At 39.7% G+C, this 25,807-nt stretch overlaps 1 protein-coding gene across 2 annotated transcripts in view; it reads right to left on the reverse strand.

Annotated features, from left to right (window-relative positions):
- Window positions 1-25,807, reverse strand: part of LOC134579083 (spectrin beta chain, non-erythrocytic 1-like) — a 230,305-nt gene that overhangs the window by 47,920 nt on the left and 156,578 nt on the right. For both annotated transcript variants that reach the window (XM_063438245.1, XM_063438246.1), the window contains 2 exons: window positions 647-798; window positions 82-255 (listed from right to left, as the gene is read on the reverse strand). In XM_063438245.1, the coding sequence (XP_063294315.1) occupies window positions 82-255; window positions 647-798 (326 nt within the window). The remainder of the gene's footprint in view (window positions 1-81; window positions 256-646; window positions 799-25,807) is intronic.

Raw genomic sequence — 25,807 nt, forward strand, 5'->3', positions numbered from 1 at the left:
ATTTAAGTGCGGGACCCTTTAGAAGCATATTTACCAGGTTATTAATCATAAGCCAGTAGAGTACAATTTGATGGCTGTTACCTGAAACCTGAGGATTATAGTCCAGATGAGTCCTAAAGTCAGCCTGTGGTTCCCATCGACAATATCGTGTGATCCCATGTTCTCCAAATGGACTTTTTGCTCCTTCAAAAACTGCAGGGCTTTGTCTACATTTTCCAGGCAATGAATACGCATGCGGCCTTTAGTAGGTTTTGGCTGTAATAAATTTAAATATATTTATAATTAGTACAGCACACTTATATTTGTATAAATGATGTCACTTAAAGGCTTTATCAAAACCAATAATTCTACAAATCAAAGCCTAGTTAAGGAATTATTAGACAGGCTGTTACAGAAAAGTACAAGATTGTGTGGGGATACAATAAGGGTAACCAATACCAGGGAGCAGCTTTAGAAAACAATTCCTAATAATGGCTACTGCCTTTGACTTGAAATCTGTTAGTAGAAAGAAAAGGAACAGACCCAGCCATGAACTATGTTCAAAAATACTTATTCACTCCTAACAAGTAAATCCATCTAATGTTGTATTTTGTCACCGCATACTGAACTTTATCTAGAAGTATCACAATATAGTGTCTTAACTCACCAGTTGCTCTCCAGACAGTACTTCCAACAGCCGAATAAGCATGCGTCCATCTCGCAAGTCATTGTAGAGATCAGAAATCCGACAGGTAACCCTTGCCAGGTGTGAATTGACCCATTTTGTAAAGGTTTTTTTCTGCACTGCTTCACGTTCATCTAAAGGAACACATAGAAAAGAAAGAACTATATTAGTCATACATACATTGAGTACTCCCAAAGCCTTATAACCACCTCAAAATTACTGCCTGTTTAGGTCGAGTCAGCTAGCTCCAAATTTGGGTGTGAGGATACTTAAAGAAGCAAGTAATAAATCAAATCATACTATACCTGGTCAACCTGCCAAAGATGGGGTACATTGACGTTGTGGCAGGCTTATGCAATGTATGATCATATAATGTAACTAAACCCCCATTATTTTTGCCTAGATTAGGCGTTTAATTAAAAAAAAAATCTTTCAACATTGAAGTAGCTGTTTAGTGGATAGGTGAGTTCGCTGGATCTGTATTATATATATATATATATATATATATATATATATATATATATATACACACACACACACATACATATATACATATATACATATATATATATATATACACACACACACACACATATACATATACAGTGGGACCTCGGTTTACAAATGAAAATCCATTGAAAATAATGCCTCGGTTTACAAAAAAAATTAGCAATACAAAGCAAGTTTCCACAGGATTTCACCTGGGAGGTTTATAGCACTGCCCCCTGCATGCTGGAGCTTTTGGGTAGCATGTGGCATTGAGTGTGGAGGTGTTGGAACTGCTTTTGCATTTTTGGAGCCATTCCGGAAATTGTTTGCAGTTGTTTTGGGACTTTTTGGTGCATTTCTCAAGCTGTGGAAAGCTAGGGAGCTGAGCTTCGTGGTTTACATGCCTTTTATTGTGTGTTCTGCATTATGGGTTGGTTTCCATGCCAGCTCATTTTGACTTTTTTCTGACCTCCAGAACGGATTAATTGGTTTTCAATGCATTCGTATGGGAAACTGTGTTTCGGATTACAAATTTTTCGCAAAAGGAAACGGCCAGGAGAACACATTAAATTCGTAAACCAAGGTCCCACTGTGTATGTGTATATATATATATATATATATATATATATATATATATATATATATATATTTAGATCTCTATCCTGCCAGTCTGATTTCTAGCTCTGAGATGTGATCCTAAGAGACATATTTATGAATCTCCTTAGCTCACTGTAGGTTAACATGCAGGTCTTTCTTCTAATTCATGTTCAGCTATTTGCAGGCTATAAGAACCACTCTTCTTTCAAACAACCTTTAAAAAATTGATAATGGTATCTGTATAGTGGAAAAAATAACTCACAAACAAATCAATGTGAGGGAAAAGGGTGTATCCATTAAATAATGTTCTGAACAGGTATACAACTGATCATGGCCATATTCAGAGTCCATTGGTCCTGGCAATTATAGTGGGCCTAATTACAGGCACTTGTTGAAAGAAAACACTACAATAGTGTCATGTAGTGGTGGAGGTAGTACCGGTGGGAAACGCACAAGAGGCATTTCTACGAATACACATACATCATACAAATTTTGCTCCCCTACAACAATCTTAAGTTTCCATACTTCATTTCCCCTGCACAACGCAACAGCAAGTGAAGAGTGGAGTAGTTTAAAAAAAAAAAAAAAAAAAACCACCACTAAAAATGAATGGGACTATTCCAAGGACATGAAGCTTTAGCTCCATTAGCCGCTATGTTACTCCAGCCCTGCAAGTGACCATACCACATTCTAGAGTTAAATTAGACAAATAACACGCAGAACTCTAATATGTTAGTATAATGATGCCTGGAGCAAGAAACTGTGGGAGAGTTGCCAATGATGAATTGGAGCTACTCTCCACAAAACAGTGGTGAAAAAACAAATAAATAAAATTAAAAAAAACTCAGACAACCCTCCCACCCATTGACTGAGGGTAGTTTGAATGCAGAAATCCTTTTAAACTGGTTATTCTTGGAACACACACTGTAATAAGTTCTAGCATTGTGGCTGGTTTAAAAGCCAACACAACTTGCAACCACGAAGAGGTCTGAACAGAATGACTTTGTTCATGGCTAGTGATGGCAGCGTTGCCCACAGATTTTCCACTGCAACTACAGCACATGCTCTGTGGTTGCTATACCAGGGAAAGCAAACGGACTGCCTGCGGCAAGCCTTTCTGCTCCATTGTTAATTAGTCGGCATGCAATCTATGCCAAAGAAGATTTGAGAAACATAGAAACATAGAATGTGACGGCATATAAGAACTATTTGGCCCATCTAGTCTGCCCAATATTTCAAAATACTTTTAATTAGTCCCTGGACTTATCTTAAAGGGACACTCCAGGCACCCAGACCACTTCTGCCCATTGGAGTGGTCTGGGTGCCAACTCCCACTACTCTTAACCCTGCAAGTGTAATTATTGCAGTTTTCTATAAACTGCAATAATTACCTTGCAGGGTTAACTCCACCTCTAGTGGCGCTCTACTAGACAGCCACTAGAGGTCACTTCCTCCTTCATAGCACAGGTTTTCTTTGCTAGAGATGCTTTTCAATGCTTTCCTATGTGGTATTGAGAGACGCTGGAGGTCCTCACACAGCTATATATATTGTGCTATAGAGCAGGAAGTGCCCTCTAGTGGCTGTCTAGTAGACCCTGCAAGGTAAAAAACTGCAATAATTACACTTGCAGGGTTAAGGGTAGTGGGAGTTGGCACCCACACCCAGAAGTGGTCTGGGTGCCTGGAGTGTCCTTTTAAACTCCCTCACTGTGTTAACCTCTACCACTTCAGCTGGAAGGCTATTCCATGCATCCACTACTCTCTCAGTAAAGTAATACTTCCTGATATTATTTTTAAACCTTTGCCCCTCTAATTTAAGACTATGTCCTCTTGTTGTGGTAGTTCTTCTAAATATAGTCTCCATACATTTGCTAGCAAAACTGCCAGTACAAACTATAGAATAGCAAAAGTTTTTTTTTTTTTTTTTTAATTTATATTTTATTGGTTTTGTACACATGGTATACATTCCTCATTATATGGGTTATGGTAATTACAAGTATCAATGCATTGTGGTTACAAGCACAGTCATATACGATAGTGCAGTCACGAGCCTTACACATCCTGAGTTAAAGTAACGGTGTCATATGGACGCATACATTGGGTGACATCAGGCTGTATACTGCTATTTGTGTGCTGAGATTGTCGCTTAGTGGGGCTTTGGCGTTCTCGCAGCCCCGATCTATGTGTGTAAGGGCGGTTAGGTGAGTAGGGCGCTGGATGTAGTGCAGTTTGCCCTGTGTTTGGGAATTTCTGACAGTAGTGTAATCTCTAAGACAATGAAAACAGGTAGAACATTTAAAACAATTAAAACAGCAGTGGGTGAGAGCCGTCTAGCGGTGATGGCTCGGGGGGTCGAAAGAGTAGGCAATATCCAGCCTCTGTGGATCACGGTCAGTGAGTCTCTGGATCATCATTGGGGGTCAGAGTGATTGCCTCGGTGCCCTGATGTACCACCAGTGAACCCGCTGTGTCCCATCTATAGCGGACAGAGTGTTCTCTTAATTTCTTAGCGACCGGTGCTAGTTGCCTCCTTGCGGCAAGGACCGAGAAGGGGAGGTCACTGTATAAGGCCACCTCGCATCCCTCTAGTTTCACTGTCCCCAGGGTTCTAGAGCTGGCCATAATGCTGGCTCTCGCTGCAATGTCTCTGGTTGTGGCTATGGTGTCTCTGGGGGCCCCTGCTGGTGCCGCTGGCGATTTGCGCACCCGGAAGGCGGTTAAGATTATTGGGGTGTCTGTGTTACACCTGAGGCCCATTGAAGAAACAAGCCTCCGGGTGAAGGGTAGCAGGTCTTCTTCGCTCACCGTTTCAGGGATGCCCCTCATACGTTTATTGCGGCGGCGGTGTCTGGACTCCAGAGAGACCACAGTGTTGTGTAGGCGTTGGACCTGGTCGGTGAGCTTGTCCAGCCGTTCAGTGTTATCTTGGAGGTGGTTGTCCCTGCGTTTCTCTCTGGTCTCCACCTCTTGTACCCTCTGCTGTAGGATCCCAATTTCAGCATGGGTCTCCTTTAGGTCAGCCTTCCAGACTTGTCTGAGGTCTGTTAGAAGCCTCTTGATGTCCCCCTTTGTGGACGGGGAGTCATCGTCCGAGTCGGACAGTTGAGGGGTGTCCTCGGGTTGGAGTGAGGTCTGCGAGTCTCTCTCGTCCTGGGACTCCTCGGAGGTCTCCAGCGCCATGTGCGGTTCCGGCGCCATCTTAGCAGGCCGCACTTGAGTAGGCCTCTGGAAGACGATCCGAATGTCGGGTGCCGCAGGTCGCTCCCCATGGATTTGTTTTTTATGTTTGCGCCCCATATTGTCGGCTGTCGGGTGGCGGGTAAGTTGGGAGATTCTATAGCTGATTTTTCTGTGTTTAGCCTCTTTATCCGTGGGGCCGAGACGGAGCTCCACAGATATGCGACCGTTCAGCTCCGTTGTCGGCCACGCCCCCTTATAGCACAAGTTTTAACTAGCATGACAAGTACCCTTTAAGATGAGGTCTTCAAGGTAGACTTGTATCAGCAAAGAAAAAAAAAATGTAGACCCAAGATCTAATCCTATGCACTCTGTATGAGGTGACTTGATTTCTGGGTATGTCAACAATTGTCCCCATGCCACACTAGCACATGATGCAGACAAAGCTAAGTTGCCTGAGAATTTTTACACTTTTCTTGATTCAACAGATTCTTTTTCTGAGGGCACATGTTGAAAACATGGTATTCAGAACAATTGATAGATCAAGAACACATTATATGGTACATCTACATCTGGTAGGCAAATCACCAGAGGAGAAAAGACAGAGGAAACACTTTCACAAGCAAAGTATGTCAACTAGAACGTCAACATATGTACAGTTCATATCATGGTAGTCCATTTAGAAACACGGGATTCGTAAAGAAAATACAAGAAAAGAGGGTCGGAAAAGCTATTCTTAGATCTCTGGCTCCTAATCTCTATTAAGCCTTACTAAAATAAAATCTGAGAAAAACCTGAATTGCATCTGAAATTACTTGCTATGCACTAGATGTACAGATCCGCTTCCTGAACAGATTTGACACCACCACCTAGATTCAAGGTATGGGGTTGCAGTGATGATAATCATATGATAAAACCCATTAAAAAAAAAAAAAAAAAACAGGTTCTTTTTTAGGTAATAACCTCTTGTAAAACGTGTCATGTCGGAACAAGAAAAGGTTAATAGATAAAAGGTTGCCTATTGCTTTTCATCAAAACGCAACTGTAAAAAGAAAATTCCTTAATGTAAAAGTTTCAATGTCACGACAAAATGACAGGACTTTTATAAAATAGCCTCTCTTTCATCCTTTCTGCAGATCAAAGGAAAAATGGTCACGGTCCCTGCGTTAGCCACCATTATATATCAATAGCATGCAGTAAGGGTGTTGCTCACTTTGTGTTTCTATCCATTTTACTCTGTATTAAAGAATGTCACCTGTTGAATACAGTGTTCTGAAAAGAAGATGTAATACGACAAAAGTGTAACACTCATTTTAAAGCATACAAGCATGTTATGAGGAGGCAGGCCTTCAAAAATAGGTCCCTAGCAGTAGCAGAACTACAATCTCCATGAAGCATTGGTCAGCATTAACCCCTTAAGGACCAAACTTCTGGAATAAAAGGGAATCATGACATGTCACACATGTAATGTGTCCTTAAGGGGTTAAGCCATGGTATACAGGTTTTCAAGATTCAGGATGTCACAGCCTTGTCTGGCAGTTCCTCCCACAAGCAGACATCAGCTTGCTGTACAGATCCAGGTTGCACCAGGCAGTAAATAAGTGGACGCAGAAAAACTCCACGGAACCAGTTTTTTGTTACCTAGTTTTATTCACTAAATACTTACCTGGCCTAAAGATTAAAATTGCAATGAGGAGCTAGGATTCAACTTACCGGTAAGTGCTCACCAAGGATGAGAGAGTTTTAGAACTAGACCAAATTAGCCTGCACTCTTGTCACGAAATCCCAGAAATTAAAAGGGAAGCAGCATGCACCAAATGTCCAAGCAATGCAAATATTTGTCTTTTTATTTTTTTGCTCTAGTAGTCCCGGCCTACCTTTTTAAGAAAGATCAGCGCACCACAGTACTACCCACATAGATTTTGCACCTGGCTAAAACATTTCCTTGAAAGTATGCAAAGATTATCCCATTTAAAGGTACTCACTCGTGCATAGATGTTAGATATTTGCCTAAAAATCTGTGTGTTGTGTATTTCATGATTATTTAAAGTATAAAATTACTTGTCCTGGATAAACATCTTCCTATACACAAAATTAAAAAAAAAATTCAGCTAGCCAACTACAGCCCTCGAGAGAAGTTCTTCACTAGGAAAATACTAGTGACTCCCAGTAACCTTTAAAGGACAACTATAGTGCCAGGAAAACTATAGGGTCTCTAGGTCCCCCCTCCCGCCGGGCTCTAGGGGGTGAAAGGAGTTAAATCTTACATGTTTTCCCCCGCCGGGCTCCCTCAGCGCGGGAAAATTCTCCTTTTCGCCGTCATCGGCTGCATGCGCATGCGCTGCAAGAGCCGCGCGCAGTCAGTCCATAGGAAAGCATTCTCAATGCTTTCCTATGGAGGCTGGCTTCTTCTCACTGTGAAAATCACAGTGCGAAGCGCCTCCTAGACACCACCTACCATAAAAATGGGGAAGAGAGCATGGGCTGGCAAGTTATCAAGTAGTTTGATCTACTAAGGATTTAGTAATCACAAAACATCAGCTAGCTATTTAACTGCAGCCAAGACTGTAGTCTGTGTATTATGCAAACATGGGACTGGAATTTTACCTTGAATGGAGGGGCAAGGTCACACAGCAAACAAACTGCACCACTAAAACCAACTTCAAATTAATAAATCAGGGCTTAAAAACCTGCTTTGAATCTAGGAGCCAGCTTAAAAAAAAAAAAAAAGAAAATTAAAAAAGGTAGGAGACAATTGTTTTTTTATTTTCTATTTTTTTATTTTTTTAAACAAACAAAGTTTCTCTGAAACTGCTATGTTTACAGTAGAAAGTGTTAAACCTAAATAGACCTGGCACCCAGACCACTTTGTTAAGCTGAAGTGGTCTGGGTGCCTATAGTGGTCCTTTAAAAAACAGCCAGGAATAAGAATGTATGATATAAAGAAATGTGCTTAACTGTTCCTTATTGTCACGTATACATCCTCTCCATATGTTATGCACAACATAAATCACCCTTCCAGGAGTAGGAGAAGTGCTGCTCGGCGGTCCTATGCCATAAGGCCGGGCTTTTGACATATCAGTGGACGTCGACCGCTGCGGATCCACTGTTATGTAGCCCCACTCCTGTCCACGGTGGTAGCGACGTCGATGTGAGGGTGACATCACGCTGAGGACACGCGCACGTTTTGGGATTCACAAGAGGGATATTTAAAACGCACTCATGTCGTGGGTTCCCTTTGCTGGTTATCTGAGAGTGTGTGAGAGTGTGTTCCTGATCATGTTTCTTTGAGTATTGACTTTGTTCTGACTTCCCTGATTTCTGGTATCCCGGACTATTTGCTACTCCTTGCAACTGTGTTTCGTTTTGTGTTCCTGACCTCTGCTAGTATTTTGACTATTCTTTGGTACGTTAAGTCTGGCCATTCTAAGGTCTGGTTAGTCGTTATCTTTATTCCCAAGTGTGATACTAATACTGCGTGTTGGATCAATTGTATTCCTGACACTTATGAGGTTTAAAACATTATACAGATTTTTTATTTTTTTTGGTGTTTTTAATTTTTTTTATTTGCATTTTAATACATATCTACAAAGAGAGTTCCTATATTCACTACAAATGCCTATGGATTACAAGATCATACAGCAAGATACCAGCAAAGAGCTTTCTATAGGAGCACAGCAGTGGTTTAGACTTCGTTCAGATTTATACTGTAAACCAAGCATGTTAAACTTGCATCCAGCAATGGATATGCTTGCGGCTCACCTGCCCTGGGGCCACTTTGTGTTGTGGCTGTGACCACAACCCCTTCCCTCCTGCTCACAGTGCCAGAGGAGCGTCTGGCCTGCTTGACCAGAGAAGAGCAGGGCTGGAATTGAAGGACAGGCGGTTCATCTTAAGAGGGGCTTAGGGGACCTTCCTGTGTAGTGTGTTAAATTGGGGAGGGGAAGCAGTGTATTAATTTTAGGGAGGGGGCACTGTATTAAATTGGGGGAGGAAGGGGGCAGTGTATTAGAACGGTGGGAGGGGGGCGGTGTATTAGAGTGGTGGGAGGGGGGCAGTGAATTAGAGCGGTGGGAGGCAGTGTTTTAATTAGGGTGAGTGGGAGCAGTGTAGTGGCGGGCAGTGTATTCAATTAAAGTGTTGGAAGGAGGGGCAGTGTATTACATTAAGGGGCAGTGTATTAGATTGCGTGGAGGGGGGTGTATTACAGTAGAGGGAGGGGGGCAATGTATTGGATTTGGGGGCAGTGTATTAGAATGGGGGAGGGGCCGGATACTAGATTGGGTCCGCATGGAGGCGCTGAACGCTCCCCATGGAGATGCTGATTGGCCATGAAGCTTTTTGCCACACATGCACAATAGCTTCCCAATTGGATTGGCTGAGATCATCAAGTTTGATGATCTCAGCCAAAGTGAAGAACACACTCATAGGACTTCAAAATCAACAAGATAACGTATTTATTTTTTACAGCTGTGCAACAGCATACTTGTACTATTTCAGTCCCATTCCCAAACTTTTCTTAACATATGTCAAGGTAGTTGGACTGAAACATTGTTTATAAGCAAATGCACATCTCCTTAACCCCTTAAGGACCGGACTTTTTTTGCGATGTTGTACATTTGCAACCAGGCATCTTTTTGACACTTTTGTGGTGTTTGTGTTTAGCTGTAATTTTCCGCTCTCTCATTTACTGTTCCCATACAAATTATATATTGGTTTTTCAGGACAAAAGGGGCTTTCTTTACATACCATTATTTATATAATCTCATGTAATTTAATTTTAAAAAAATGAAAAAATATGATGAAAAATGGAAAAAAATACAAGTTTTTTGAATTTTATGTGAAAAATCTTTTACTCATCTACAAAAGCGAATGAAAAGAACTGCTAAATAGATTCAAAATGTTGTCCTGAGTTCAAAAATACCCAGTGTTTACATGCTTTTTGCTATTTTTTTGCATGTTATAGCGCTATAAGTACAAGTAGGATATTGCGGTTTCAAAACATACATTTTTAAAATGTATCAATAGTGACATTGTAACACTATTATCTGTCATAAATTGCTAAATAACACCCCACATGTACATATTTTTTTAAAAGTAGACAACCCAGGGTATTCAATATGGGGTATGTAAAATATTACATAAATACGCACGTAGAATTTAAATATATATGCATATTTATATATTTGAAGTCTACGTGTATATTTATATAATTATTTATGTAATTTTGTATATGGACATATGAATAGTTCGCATTCTTTTTATTTATTTATATATACATAGATATATATACAATTTCATTCTAAGTGTATTTTGATATAAATATTATCAAAATAGTTAGAATAAAATTACGTATAGATATATAATTTTTTTTAATTTTTATTATTTTTAATTTTTTTAATTTAATTTAAATTATTTATTATTCGTATTTTATAATAATATATATATATACACAATATATATAGTTATTATATATATACGTGTGTAAATTAATTATAAGTGTATTTTTATATTAATATATGTACATATTAATATAAAAATACACTTAGCATGACATTATATATATGATATATAGACATATATTATATAGGTATAATATATGTCTATATATCATATATATACACATATATAATAATATTTTTATTTTTTTTTATTAACTATAACTTTAATTTTTTTTTTGATTTTACACTGATTTTACAGTTGCAGGGAGACTGCCTGTCAGCACAGACAGTCCCCCTGCAGGCAGAGACTAGGACACCTATTGTGACCATGTGGTCGCCCTGTTGGGCGATCACATGGCCACAGGGGTCCTAAACTGCCATGGGGAGACTGTCTGGGCTGCAGGCAGTCTCCCCACACCGGGAGCACCGCCGATCGCCGCCGGGGGAACGACGGCGATCAGGTAAGTACATTGGACAGTTAGGACGGTTCAGGACCGTCACCGGTCGGCAACGCAAAAATGCTGATGACGACCCTGAACCGTCCTCCGTCCTTAAGGGGTTAAAATTAATTTGCCCTTTTGATTACTTTTAAGCCATATGAGCGTGAAGACATCCGGTGTCAGGCAACTTTTTTTATACTGTACTTTTCTAAATAAAACTATGTTTCAATAAAAACTGAAGTTTGTTTTTTTGCGGCCCATATGAACTTAAACCATGTTTATTTGGCCAGTGTTAACCTTTAAGTTTGACATGCTTGCTTTAAACAGTAATACCTGCAGCCAACCATATTGTAAGTACACTTATTTTTAAACAGTCATGACTGTAGCTATTTGGGCAAGGTAACAGAGCCGGAACATCATAAGTCAGATCCTTTTTTATGAATGAAATGTTGTTGTCCTATGAGCTCTCTAGAAAACTAAGAGAGCCTCTGTCACACTGAATACAATGTAAACAGAGTGGGAAGGTTAGTATATGATGTATTTTCTAGTTTATTTTTTTTGTTTGTTTTTTTGTAAACAGGACATACATTTTAGGAAAAGTATGGGTTAACCAATAAAAATGGAAGGTGAGGAGACCGAAATTGGTTAACTAAAGAGAAGTAAGTATCCCCAAAGTCAGTCTCTATACCATTGCAGATAGTTGCTCTATTAGTGTGAAGCAACCAATGTGCAGTCACAGAGCATAGAAAAAGAACTAAAGAAAATAATTAATGTTTAATACCCCTATTAGGGGAACAAAGAAGTGTAGTGGAGGTAATAGTGTATAGATAATAAAACTAGTAGGTAAAAGTAACGGCTAATTTGCAAAAAAGGCTCAATGTCAAACTGCTATTTAGGGATAGTTAAGTATTAGTAGCATATTATAAAGTATCAATAGACTAGTGACAGAGAGGTGATTACAAAACCAAAAACAAAACTTCTTGTGAAAAAAAAGGAGATACAAAAGTATCTAATATGGATTAGATATACAGATAGATACAACTCTGTAGTGATGCCTGGAGGGAATAGCTCCAGCATGTACCTATACTGTATAGGGTTGGGAGACTCCCAGTTGCATAGAACAGAAATAGGTTTTGAACTAGAAAGGTTAGACAAATAACTAGTTAACAGGAGACCCCATCGTTGTGCTTAAAACGTAGCCCTAGTTAGATACAGACTAGGGAAACACATTGGAGTAGCTTGAAAACGTGAAACTGATAGGTAAAAAAAAGTCAGGCCGGACAGAAAATAAAGAAAATATAAATCCTATAAGTTCACTAAATGTCAAAAACCTGCATAGAGAGTAAGTGGTTAAGTAGATAAAGCTAATAGGAACAAACAAAGTAGGCTTGATTATGAACGTGGCTGGTCTGTACTGATGCTAAGTAGAGCAGGAAATCAGACTACCTGCAACTAAATAAAGAGACCAGAGGGTCAGATTACTAGCTCAGCCCTAAAGCTTGAATCCTAAAGGAGATCTACCTGAACCGAAAATTCACACCCAACCAAACCCAGTAGCTTAATCAAAAGTATTGCAAATAAGCAGAGTATATTTTAAAGTACATAGTGTACAGCGGATTGCTCAACGCGCGTTTCGGCGCTCACATGCGCCTTTGTCAAGAGCTGAACCTGCTGTGTGTTTGGCGCCATAATTTAAACCCCCCTAGTGCTGGTCTGATTGGCCTTACATCATTATGAAGTGCCAATAGTGGGCGGGGCTTATGAAATTGGCAGAAACACAGACGCGGCATGAAGTGGGGGTAACCCCTTCAATGCCAGAATGTAATGTGATCGTTTAAGAAGTCATCACGACCAATCTATTCAATAAGGGAAAGGTCCCTTCATTGTTACGAAGTTAGTGTAACAAGTAACACTAAAAGAGTATCCCTATAGAGGGAATAAATACAGATATATAGTTTGATGGAGAAAAGCATTTTTAACTGATCAAAAACCATAACCTATGTAGGGAGATAATGATAGGGACATGGATTCATGAATATATATATATATATAAAGGTATATGTGAATATATATGCCCCGGACTTAAGTAAGACGCCTAACAAGAAAATGTACTGTTGATATTAGAATTCAGTACAAGAGGGTAGGGGGCTTCTAGAATGTGTACAGTAGTCATTGTCCATAAAATCCTAAGTAATCAGTGTAAATCAAAGAAGACCCACAGGGGACAGACTTGGAAGTGGCAGTTACATATGTGTGTAAGGTAGGTGAAATTGTCATTTAATGTAGGTTGGACATCAGAGTCAACCAAAAATAAATTGAGTCAGTATATCATAATCGGAGTGGACACATCATTCCTCGGTAGCCATTACTTAACTCCTAAGTGACTATTACTCAACAAGAGATGAATTGAGTCAATATACCATAATTGGAGTGAACAGGACACTCCTAGGTAACCATTAAGGGTCCATGTATGATGGAAATAACATATAAAGTTTAAATGAAGGGTGCAAAAGAAAAACCTTCATTTAACCCATTAGGTTGTAACGTGTTGAGTCTATAAATCCAAAAACTCTCGCGTTGCCTTAAAAACTTGTCATAATCACCCCTTCTTTTATCTCGTTTAACGAGTTCCAAGCCACAGAATCTTAGGCCATTTGATTTGCCTGAATGATATTCCTTAAGGTGACGAGCGATCAGGGTTTCAACTCTGAGTTTGGGTGACCTGACGTGTTCCTTTATCCTTTCTTTGAAAGGGCGAAAAGTTTTTCCTACATATTTGCAGTCACATTCACAGGTAAGTAAATATACTAGACCTGAAGTGTTGCAATTGAAAAATGACGTAATATTGAAAAGATGCTGGTTTTTACTGTCGGATACAGATTTAGAATCGCGTTTTATGTACTTGCAGGCCACACAGCGCCCGCATTGAAAAGAGCCAAAAATAGGTGTGTTCAACCAGGTCTTTCTATTGGGGCCTTTTAGTTGGAAATGGCTAGGGACTAAGAGGTCTCTCAAGTTTTTACCTCTCCGTGCCGTCATTTCTACATTTGAACCCAAGATCTTTTTAAGATGGATGTCATTAGTAAGAATGGGCCATAATTTTTGAATTCCCATTTTAATTTTGTCCCACCCTGCATCGTACGTTGCAATCATACGTGGAGGGGGATTTGGAGGTGTAGGGGAGATATGAGTAGTCAACAGGGATTCTCTGTCGGACTCAAGGGCTCTCTTGTAAGCTTTTTTTCAAGCACCGATTCGGGTAACCCCTTTATCCTTGAACTGTTGTCGAAGGATATTTGCTTGAGTTTTGAATTCCTGAAGGGAAGGGTTTTTTTTCACAAGTTTTGTTTTTGGTTTTGTAATCACCTCTCTGTCACTAGTCTATTGATACTTTATAATATGCTACTAATACTTAACTATCCCTAAATAGGAGTTTGACATTGAGTAAGATTACTACCTTTTTTGCAAATTAGCCGTTACTTTTAACTACTAGTTTTATTATCTATACACTATTACCTCCACTACACTTCTTTGTTCCCCTAATGGGGGTATTAAACATTAATTATTTTCTTTAGTTCTTTTTCTATGCACTGTGACTGCACATTGGTTGCTTCACACTAATAGAGCAACTATCTGCAAGGGTATAGAGACTGACTTTGGGGATACTTACTTCTCTTTAGTTAAAGGGACACTATAGTCACCTGAACAACTTTAGCTTAATGAAGCAGTTTTGGTGTATAGAACATGCCCCTGCAGCCTCACTGCTCAATCCTCTGCCATTTAGGAGTTAATAGAGCCCTATTTATGAACCCTAGTCACACCTCCCTGCATGTGACTTGCACAGCCTTCCATAAACACTTCCTGTAAAGAGAGCCCTATTTAGGCTTTCTTTATTGCAAGTTCTGTTTAATTAAGATTTTCTTATTCCCTGCTATGTTAATAGCTTGCTAGACCCTGCAAGAGCCTCCTGTATGTGATTAAAGTTCAATTTAGAGATTGAGATACAATTATTTAAGGTAAATTACATCTGTTTAAAAGTGAAACCAGTTTTTTTTTTGTTTTTTCATGCAGGCTCTGTCAATCATAGCCAGGGGAGGTGTGGCTAGGGCTGTATAAACAGAAACAAAGTGATTTAACTCCTAAATGACAGTGAATTGAGCAGTGAAATTGCAGGGGAATGATCTATACACTAAAACTGCTTTATTTAGCTAAAGTAATTTAGGTGACTATAGTGTTCCTTTAACCAATTTCGGTCTCCTCACCTTCTATATATACTTTTGGGTTATGCCCTACATACCCTGCAACACCCTTTGTGACTGAATTCTCTTAATCGGTCACCTTGGCGGTATATTCTAATTTAACCAATAACAATGCCTTGTATAGTTCTTTGAGTGTCCCATAAAAAAATAAAATAAAAATAAAAAAAATTTGAATGTCAAGGTAGATTATGGTCATCTCCACATCAAATAAATGTATTGGGGGGGGGGGGGGAATTAAGGGGGAAAAGGGGCTATTTGGATTACAGCCACAATTAAGAGTTACTTTAACCAAAAAAAAGTGTTCTCTTCGAACTGTTTTTTTTGGTTGGAGTAATCCTTACTATCCTGGTCCACTTCCCGCCTCCTGCCCCCCCAGTCAAAGGATAGAAAAATAAGTAATGAGATGTGCAGCATCTCAGAGTTTCAAAATCACTGCACATATAGATTGTATGCACCACTTCAAACCAGTGCTGTGAGTAACCCTTTAAATGTACCTTTATTACAGTGCAAGGAAAGCCTACTCATTGCAGACCAATCCTCTTCATGCAATAAAATTATGTTCCATATGCATTTGTGAGAAATGTGTGTTTTATCTAACAATCCTGGATAACAAATTCTAATTGTTAGAGCATGAAGATACAAAGATAAACAAAAGAATGTAATAGATTGATAGACACACAATTTGTGTATAGATGTCATCAGCATAGATGTGGAAAAGCAAAAAAAGTTCTACAGCTGGATTGTATCCAAAATAACCATCTGGGAGGTGGAAGACCAGATTGTATTTTGTAATTCATACATTTGAAGAGTTGAATAGCAATAGGTACAGATTAAATTATTATACCTGTAACGGATCGCCTGGCACCCCGACTGAGTACCTCCGTTAATGGATGCTCCTAGTGCTTCCTGAGGACTCCAAGCACTCTGGCAGACACCACAATCACCGAATCCGAGAAACCTTTTAAATTCTCCCAAGCATATGAATGCTGTAGACCATTGAATAGGAACCATACGAATAGGCTTGTACTCCTAGCAGTCAACTGGAACAGCATGCAATAAATCCTTCCCCCCAATAATGAGACGACACATCACTTTGAGGGTAAAACAGGAACTCTGGACTGGCTCATCCAGCCTGGCTTTTATTTCCAACTCACACATACAGGCCACACCCAGGGGGAGGCATAAAAGAACCAATGACATAGATGTTACCTCCCACACATCACCTCCCCTTAGTGTGACACATAATCCCATTATGCATACAGTGTAAAATATACTTTTACACAACTTTCATAACTTTAAAACCATACATCACATTCACATAAAAATACATATCCACAATCAATCCATTCAGGGGAACAACATATTAAAAAATGGCATGAATCCGACCAGGGGTTCAAAAGTTACTAAAAGTATCTTTTGTTCCTTTCTGGCTGGCAGAAAACATCCCCACAATGCACCCTGGTTTCCTCCCTTCTGCCCTGGAGTTAATTGGAGAAGTAATCCAATTACCCAGGACTAAAGGCAGACTCCATTAACCACATGGTTGCAAAACAACATAAAACACTTTAAAATACATAAAGTCACATTTACACATAACACACAGACATTTCACCTATCCCCAGATAGCTGGGATCTGCACGCACAAAACTACCGAATAGCGCGCAGATCCTACTCACACAGTACAATTGCCATGGAGCTAAAGTCTTTCCCATAGTCTTTCATCATATGAATAGGCTCCATGGTATGGCTATCTGGGGTATCACATTCCCATAAAGTCTGGTCCATAGTCCAAAGGCAAGAGGCGGGCAATCAGCCCCCTCCAAGGACACGTGGCGAGGTCGGTTTCGCCACAATACCCATTTAAAATTAGGGAACATGGCTCTTATACTGCAGTTGAAGGTGCAGAGTAAGCTCTATGCCACCAGAGTCATTAATCGCCCTGCTATTTTAATTGGAAACAAGAAACTTACCTCCTAGACACCACCTACCATAAAAATGGGGAAGAGAAGCTGAGCATGGGCTGGCAAGTTATCAAGTAGTTTGATCTACTAAGGATTTAGTAATCACAAAACATCAGCTAGCTATTTAGCTGCAGCCAAGACTGTAGTCTGTGTATTATGCAAACATGGGACTGGAATTTTACCTTGAATGGAGGGGCAAGGTCACACAGCAAACAAACTGCACCACTAAAACCAACTTCAAATTAATAAATCAGGGCTTAAAAACCTGCTTTGAATCTAGGAGCTAGCTTAAAAATAAAAAAAAATAAAAACAAAAGGTAGGAGACAATTGTTTTTTTATTTTCCAATTTGTTTTTTAAACAAAGTTTTCTTTCCAATAATAAAAAGTAAAATTCCTAAAAGGGACACTGTAGTCACCAAAACCACTATAACTACATGTTCTGGTGTCTACAGCCTGTCCCTGCATACATTTCAATGTAAACACTGCCTTTTCAGAGAAAAAGCAGCGTTTACATTGCTTCCTAGTAACACCTCTAGAAGCAGTTACTTTGACAGTGGTGTACGCTCCCCATAGAGGTGCACTGATTCAATGCATCTCTATGAGGAGATGCTGATTGGCACAGAGTTTTGCCAAGCAGGTAAAATAGCCCCCCATTGCTTTCCTATGAGAAGCAGCCTGCATCACACAAAATGCACAGGTCAGCGGGATCACTCAGCCACGGTTTTATGAATGAATTCAAAGTGCACAAAGCTCACCGGTTAGTCTTACTGGAGCCCTGGTGTAAGCAGGGATTTAACCCTGCACACAGCAAATATGCAAGGCTTTTATGCCACCTACAGGCATTAAAGCCCACTTTACGTAATATGGCATAGAACCCCAACGTCATTAGAAGTTATAAAGAATTAAAATATTTACAGACACCTGCAATGTTAATTTGAAGCATTCCAATAGAAGTGAACATTTAAATGGATCATGTCTGTGTAAAAAGTAATGAATGCGATTCCAAACATCACACCCAAATAATATGCATGTACTCTTACTCTTCCAGATTTGCGGTTATTCACAAATGGTAAGAATTAGAATGAATCAAAAGCATATTGAGCACTTTATTTATTTATTTATTTTCCCATTACCAACCAGAACGATAGATGAAAAAAAATGTTGTAAAGCAGGTTTCAGATCAATAAGAGGGATCAGATTTCATGTACTGTATCTATAAGTTTTGTGCTTTCAGATCTTTTTTTTTATTCTTCTTAGAAAAGCCATTCAAACCCATATCTGACCATCTTGCTGTAAACAATATAAAAAGTCGATAAATTCAACAAAAACATTCCTTCAAGGATAGAATAGGGGACATATATAAATAATATGACTAGTTGTAACACCAGGCATAATTCCCTTAGTCTTTTAGTCCCTAAGAGTCTGAATGGAATTTGGACAAAAAACAAAAACACATTGTCCGTGCTTTTGATTTCCCGATTTTTTTTATTTTTTTCTAAATTACCAAATAACTGGATTAGTTTTATAGTTTGGTGCAGTTGTAACCCTAATGCTTTGATCTAATGGCTGTAAAAAGTTTCAATAAGTGCAGTAACTACATTACTTTACACATCTCCCCTAGCGTGTTTATACGAATTGCCTTCTAAGTTTACGACCTATATCAAAAGGTATTAGCCAAAAACCCATTTATGACTTCAGACAGCACACAGTGAAATGCGAGTAAATTATAAACCAAAAGTCTGTAAATTACAAAGCATCCAACAAAGTACTTAATAGCACATCACCTCTGTCCCATAACAACCCTGATCATTAAGCACACATCTACATGGTAACCTTTTGGTGCAGGAAACCCAGAATGCAGTAAGCCAAGCAATCAATAGTGATTAAGAAAGGCTTTCAGCTACATGCTATATTGACGAGACCAAAGTGGAGATGTTTGCCCATAAAGCATAGTGCCAGGTCAGGCGAAAACCAAAGACAGCATATCAACACAAACACCTCATACCAGCTGTCTAACATGGTGGTGGGAAGTGATGATTTGGGCTAGTTTTGCAGCCACTGCAGCTGGGAACTTTGCAGTCACTGAAATCGACCATGAACTCCTCTGTATGCCAAAGTATTCTAGAGTCAAATGTGAGGCCATCTGTCAGATAGACAAACTAAATTGGGTCATGCAACAGGACAATGATCCCAAGCACAATAGCAAATCTACAACAGAATTGCTGAAAAACAAAAGGTGTTGCAATGCCCCAGTCAAAGTCCAGACCTCAATCTGATTTAAAGGGATTTTATAGTGCCAGGAAAACAGCAGTTTTCCCATGGAATATAGAAACCTACATTGGACCCCAACTTCGCACCACCCCTCCCACAGCGCTGAAAGGGTTAAAACCCCCTTCAGTAACTTACATGAATCCAGCATCAATGTCCCTCAACGCTGGGTCAGACTCCGCCCACGCTCCTCCCCCGCCGGCTGACATCATCTGACAAACCTAATGTGCATGCGTGGCAATGGCTACGCTCGCATTAGGATATCCCCATAGGAAAATATTATTCAATGCTTTCCTATGGGGAAAAATCTGACGCTGGAGGTCCTCATGCAGTGCCTATGGTGTCCATTTAAGCTTTTTTCTTCCAGCCTTCCATCCATGCAGTCCAAACTAGCTCACCCTGCCATCCTCTGTTTGTAACTTTTTAAATAAACATACCCAATCCTCTCCTCTCCCTGTCCATCTTTCTCCTCATTGGCTCTGTACATGCACAAGTGTTCAGAGGTAGTGAGAAAGGGTTAATGAAATGCTTCTCTGAGAAGCATTTAATACAAAAGCACAAAGGAACCTGTGAAATTAGACAAGGTGTGGAAAGGAGTGCCAGGTGCTTTGACCGGTGCTGTATTTCATGCAAGTAACACTTAATTTGCTGAACTTTAGGAATGGTGGAGATTTATTTAGCAATGCCCAACAAGGCATGTTAAATAAAAAAAAATGTAAAATTTGTATTAAAAAGGATTTGAGTAAACATAAAAATGCAGTACTCTTCGGTCTTTACACCCTGAAAAAGTTCAAAGATCACAGAAACAGGTTAGCATACCTCCCAAGTGTCCCTATTTAGGATGGACAATCCCTATTGTGGACACAAATCCATCAGTTTCACTTTTCTATGAGCAATAATACTCACAGTAATGTGTCTTTAAACTACAATAAGTGTGTGGACAAATCACAGTGTAAATTAGATACACTGTTCTTATTCTAAGTTACTAATAACCATTTAATCAACAAAACTGTAAGTCACTAACTTGATTGCATTCTACGAAGATGTAAGTAGAAGTATAGATCAGGGTGTTGCAGTGGATGTGATGGATTTGGATTTTGCCAAGGCATTTGATACAGTTCCACACAACTTAAAGAAAGCGGTCTAGATGAAAATGCTTGTTCTTGGGTAGAACATTGGCTTAAAAATAGAGTACAAAGAGTTGTCATCAATGTTACATTTTCAAGCTGGACAGAGGTTGCAAGTGGTGTCCCTCATGGTTCTGTTCTGGGACCCCTTCTATTTAAACATGTTTATAAATGATCTTGAAAAAAAGCATTGTAAGTCATGTTTCAGTGTTTGTAGATGACACAAAACTATGTAAAATAATACAATGTGAGCAAGATATTACTTTGCTGCAGAGGGATTTAGATAGACTGGGGGACTGGGCACTCAAATGGCAGATGAAATTTAATGTTGAAAAATGCAAAGTTATGCACTTCGGCGTAAAGAATGCACAAGCAACGTATACCCTTAATGGAAGCGAATTAGGGATAACACACGAAAAGGACTTGGGAATGGCTATAGACAACAAACTATGCAACAATGTGCAATGTCAATCAACAGTGGCTACGGCCAGTAAGATATTGTCATGCATGAAAAACAACATTCATTCTCGGGATTTTGCCTCTTTATAAATCACTGGTAAGACCACATATTTATTATGCTGTGCAATTTTGGGCACCTGTTCTGAAGAGGGATATTATGGCACTAGAAAAAGTGCAAAGGTAGGCTACAAAATTAATAAAAGGAATGGAACAGATCAGCTATGAAGAAAGGTTAACAAATTTAAACCTCTTTAGTTTAGAAAAAAAAAAAAAAGTGTTGAGGGGATATGATCACATTATACAAACATATTCGGGGTCAATACAAACCATTGTGTGGAAATCTATTCACAAACCGGACTTTACATAGGACACGAGGTCATGCGTTTAGACTGAAAGAAAGAAGATTTTGTCTAAGGCCAAGAATTTTTTTTTTTTTTACTGTAAGAACAATAGGGATGTGGAATGCTCTGCCTGAAGAAGTGGTTTTATCAGAATCCATACAGATGTTCAAACAGCAACTAGATGCATACTTGCAAAAACAGAATATAATTTTTCAATGTAGAGTAATAGCTGTTTGATCCAAGGATAAATGTGACTGCCATTCTGGGGTCAAGAAGGATTTTTTTCCAAGTTTGTTGCAAAATTGGAAGTGCTTCAAACTGTTTTTTTTTTTTTTTTTGCCTTCTTTTGGATCAACAGCAAAAAACAAATGTGAGGAAGGCTGAACTTTATGGACACAAGTCTCTTTTCAGCTATGTAACCTGCTCACATCCCTAATGTAAAGAGTCCCTCTCTGTCCATTTAACATAGTGGGAGTAAGTTATGTAAGTATGGAGGTTTTACGAGGCTAGCACTAAATTTGGTTACATTCATGTATGGCCAAGCCTGCACATTAATTAGCATGTACAACTTGTACTGTGTACTATCACGACAGATCATTTATAGCATTTCTATAGTTTGTTGGTGTACCTTTTAATAGTATATAAAGAAAGCCAACGTGTATCTTGGAATTTTTCTCATTAGATCATTAGAGCGGTATTTCCCCCCACTTGTGACATTTCAATTTAGAGTGTAAGAATTTGTAAATATCCTTTTAACTAAAAGGGAAATATGACAGCCATACCTGTGGGGGGAATCTATAGAGACAGTATTTCCCTTCAGTATTATAGCCTGAAGATATATTATGACATTTATGTTTAATCATAAACTCTGTTATTGTTTAGAACACCTAAAATAGCCCATCCTTGTATTAAAACAGAAAATGCACTGCAGTCTAAATCAACATTTTTATATGTTGGCGAAGACACCCCCAGACATTTAAAGGAGAACTGTCACCTCAACTCTCTCATTGCAACCGGACTGGACTGAAAGGTCGACTTGTATTCACTGAAGTTGCTAAATAATAGCACATTTTTATTCAGCTATTAAGACCATCGAGTGCACTCTATTTGTGAATATATAATTTGGCTGGAGGCAGCACCAAAGCAAGTACAAGACCCCGGTTCAGAATAAAATAAATATTATATATATGTATTCCAATAGATGATCCGCACTCACAGGCTCCAATTAAAATATAAAACTTATTTCTTACAATATAAAGTAGATAGAAGTGGAAGAACAGATCACACTTATGACTCAGAAATTTCTTAACAGGGTATATCCCCTGGACCAGCTACAGGAGGCTCTACATGTTGCTAGACAAAGTGTGGCCCCTATCAAAGAAGAAGAAAAAAAAATCAGAATAGGATCATATTTCCTACTATGTACAATGGGGCTTCTTCAAAATTATCGACAGTCATATCTAAAAATTGGAACATGCTACAGCAGGATGAGACACTCACACAACCTTTCAAACAGCCTCCCATGTTGTGCTTTAAAAAGAGCAAAGAGTTTACGTGATCTGCTAGTCCATACGGACCCCGTGGCAAGTTACATGCCCAAGACATTCTACCATCCTCATAATGGAAAGCAATATCAGATTAGATTTACCATTACCTTCACCTGCAAATCTACTTTTATCATATATAAATTGTCATACCCATGCGCCCAAATCTATGTAGGCAACACAGAGACACAGTTATGCGAGCGCATCAGGGGACACCGCTCGAGCATCAGGCTGGCTATACACGATGGGATCTCAGATAAACCGGTGGCAAAACACTTTTTGGACTTCCAGCATCCTGTTTCATCTCTTAAGTTCATTGGAATCGACTATGTTCCGGAATCATGCCGGGGTGGAGATAGAGCCAAGAAACTCTCAAATCGAGAGACTTTTTGGATCCATGAACTTAACACCATATCTCCAGCAGGCCTAAATGAGAAGCTCACATCTAGTTCATTTTTGTAAACACTGTAAATAGTTTTGGCTTTTTGTTTTTGGCATCTCTACAATATTAACACGACAGACTCTCCTTATTAGCCTTAAAGGTTACTGTCCCTTTATCTAAGTAATATGTAGGACATCACTGTCCCAGTAACTATTTTTTTATCCTGAGCTTTGGCCAAGGTGGTATGTAATCTATTGCATAAGTTCAGGTGGCTAATCTTTAGCAGTGTAGAACCCCTCAGTTGGATTATTACTAATAGCACACAATATTGTGCCTTCTGGCTGAGCGGAAATGAATCTGGATAGATGTAACTCAGGGCCCTTAGTCTTGATAACATAAATGTATTTTCCATTCTATATCTCGGGGTAGATTATTCCTGGATTATTCCTAATTGCACACAGTATTGTGCCTTTTGGGCTAATAGCAATGATTTTGGATTGATATATCTCAGAGTCTTTAGTATCGATAATATATATGTCTTTTTCAACCTTTGCCTTTTCATAGTGTAGGTGACCCTCAACGGTGTTTTGCAAATATGGCCATCTGTGATAGCTCTAGCAGCACCCATATGGCTGTTAAACTTAAGTACCCTTACAAAAGTGAAGCCTTGTATTCCACCGTGGCATTATGAGCCCCATGCTGTAAATATAATGTTTGTTTCAGATTAGGGTCACCTCTGTAGTTATTCACTTGTGGCCTCTGTATATGTGGGTGACATGTTGATATCCTTGTGTGTCCCTCCTAGGCAACACAGAAATATGTTGTTTGAAGTTTGATTTTTCCATTGATTTTATTTCTTTGGCATAATATTGTCTGAATTATGGTCTATAGGTGAGCATCTATAATGCTTGAATACTATATTCTTGGTTTCACTTGGTGATAATACACTTGGTGTAACAGGGCACCATAACTTGCTATCAACAGTCTAGAAAACATAACTATAGACCTTAACAGTCTTCTTGCACTTTAAATCTATCCTGGATTACACTGGGTTAATTTTATAACTTGTCTGCACGGTTTTGCACTTTATTCAAGTAATTATTCACACTAATGATTAATAACCGCACCCCCACCTGTCTCTTATATTTCTATTCTGCTCTTAATTCTAGCGGTGCTATAGGGGTTGCCATGGATCCTCCGGGACGCGGAATGTCCGGTTCGAAGGCACACCCACTGTTTAAGCAAACACCAACCGGAGTTGATGCGTCCGGCATCTCCATGGCAACGTGTGACGCAGGACGCTGTAGCACGCATGGGTTACGGGTGGAGGTGGGGTCACGCATGCGCAGTACACTCAGATGGACGCAGGCGGCACCACACCTGGGGTAAGTTATGATTCTTATTCCCTTATATATTTCACTGTGTTTTGCATTTTAAGTATGCTGTCCTGAGGAAAAAGTCCCGACCTGGGACTGAAACGTTGACGATTTATGGCACTTGTATCTACTTTTTAATGTAAGAAATAAAAGTTACCTTTTAACTGGAGCCTGTGAGTGCGGATCATCTATTGGAATACAGCTGTATATGAATGACTTGGATCAGGCACCCAGCATCTAACCTATTGGTACTTCAGCCTGCAGTGCAAGGACTTATGGCACGCGCGCGCATATATATTTTTTTTATTATCGATATCTTTCAAGTATTAAAAGAAATAGATTTGTTAAAAGAATTGTATGTAAAATATAAATATAAATAAAACTTGCACTAAAAAGCTTTAGCATATAAGAAGATTCTTAAGCCATACGCGCACCTTGGTGTTTAAAAACTAATAGTCGGTCTGAGGTCTCAGCACTGTGTACTGAGTAAAGCAGGGTGGACTATAGAGGCTAATGGTCAAATTTAAAGCACTGTGACCCAAGGTGTCTGTCTCGGTGAGAATAGACTGGGGCACTATGGACTCTACGAACGCACTAGCTGAGGCAGGTCCGACTTGCGGCCTAGCAGTTGATGCGGGGCGGAGGACGCGGCCGGTCATCCAGTCCCGAAATAGACTCCCCCCCCCACCCCCCTTGGACCGTTTGGGGTCATCACGGTCCATCACGGCACCCTCACAAGCCTATTATACATGCAGTCCTTGCTGGATGGACACGGGCGGGAGAACGCAACCGCATGCCACACGTCTAAGATGACGGCAGTCCTCACCACGAAACCTCACACAAACAACGCTGACTCCCATATAAGAGAAACAAGCAGCTTACAGGATCTGTGCAGCGACCGAACAGCAGGAGCTGAAGAGGCCGGTGGCAAGTAAATCACAGCGGCAATCAGAGGAGAGTGCCCTACGACAAGCGGCGGCAAGAAGCCTCACTCACTTTCCCAAACGCCAAGCACCGACACACAGAAAAGGGCGGCAGCTGTAAGACACTGAGGCATACTGCTCCCGCCCTTCCTAGCCACCACCCAGCCACAAGAGCCAACAAGGGCATGGACTGACCCGGGGACTATACCCATCAGGAAAGCATTACCAGCCCCATGCCAAGTCGCAACCACTCTGCCAAGCATCCCTGCTGCCCTCACCACCAAGGGTTAACTGCAGTAAAGCCCATCTTGAACAACTATGCCGTGACTCACAATAACCTGGTACTCCAGATCTAAAA

The sequence above is a fragment of the Pelobates fuscus genome, chromosome 12, assembly GCF_036172605.1.
Source record: "Pelobates fuscus isolate aPelFus1 chromosome 12, aPelFus1.pri, whole genome shotgun sequence".
NCBI lineage: Eukaryota > Metazoa > Chordata > Amphibia > Anura > Pelobatidae > Pelobates > Pelobates fuscus.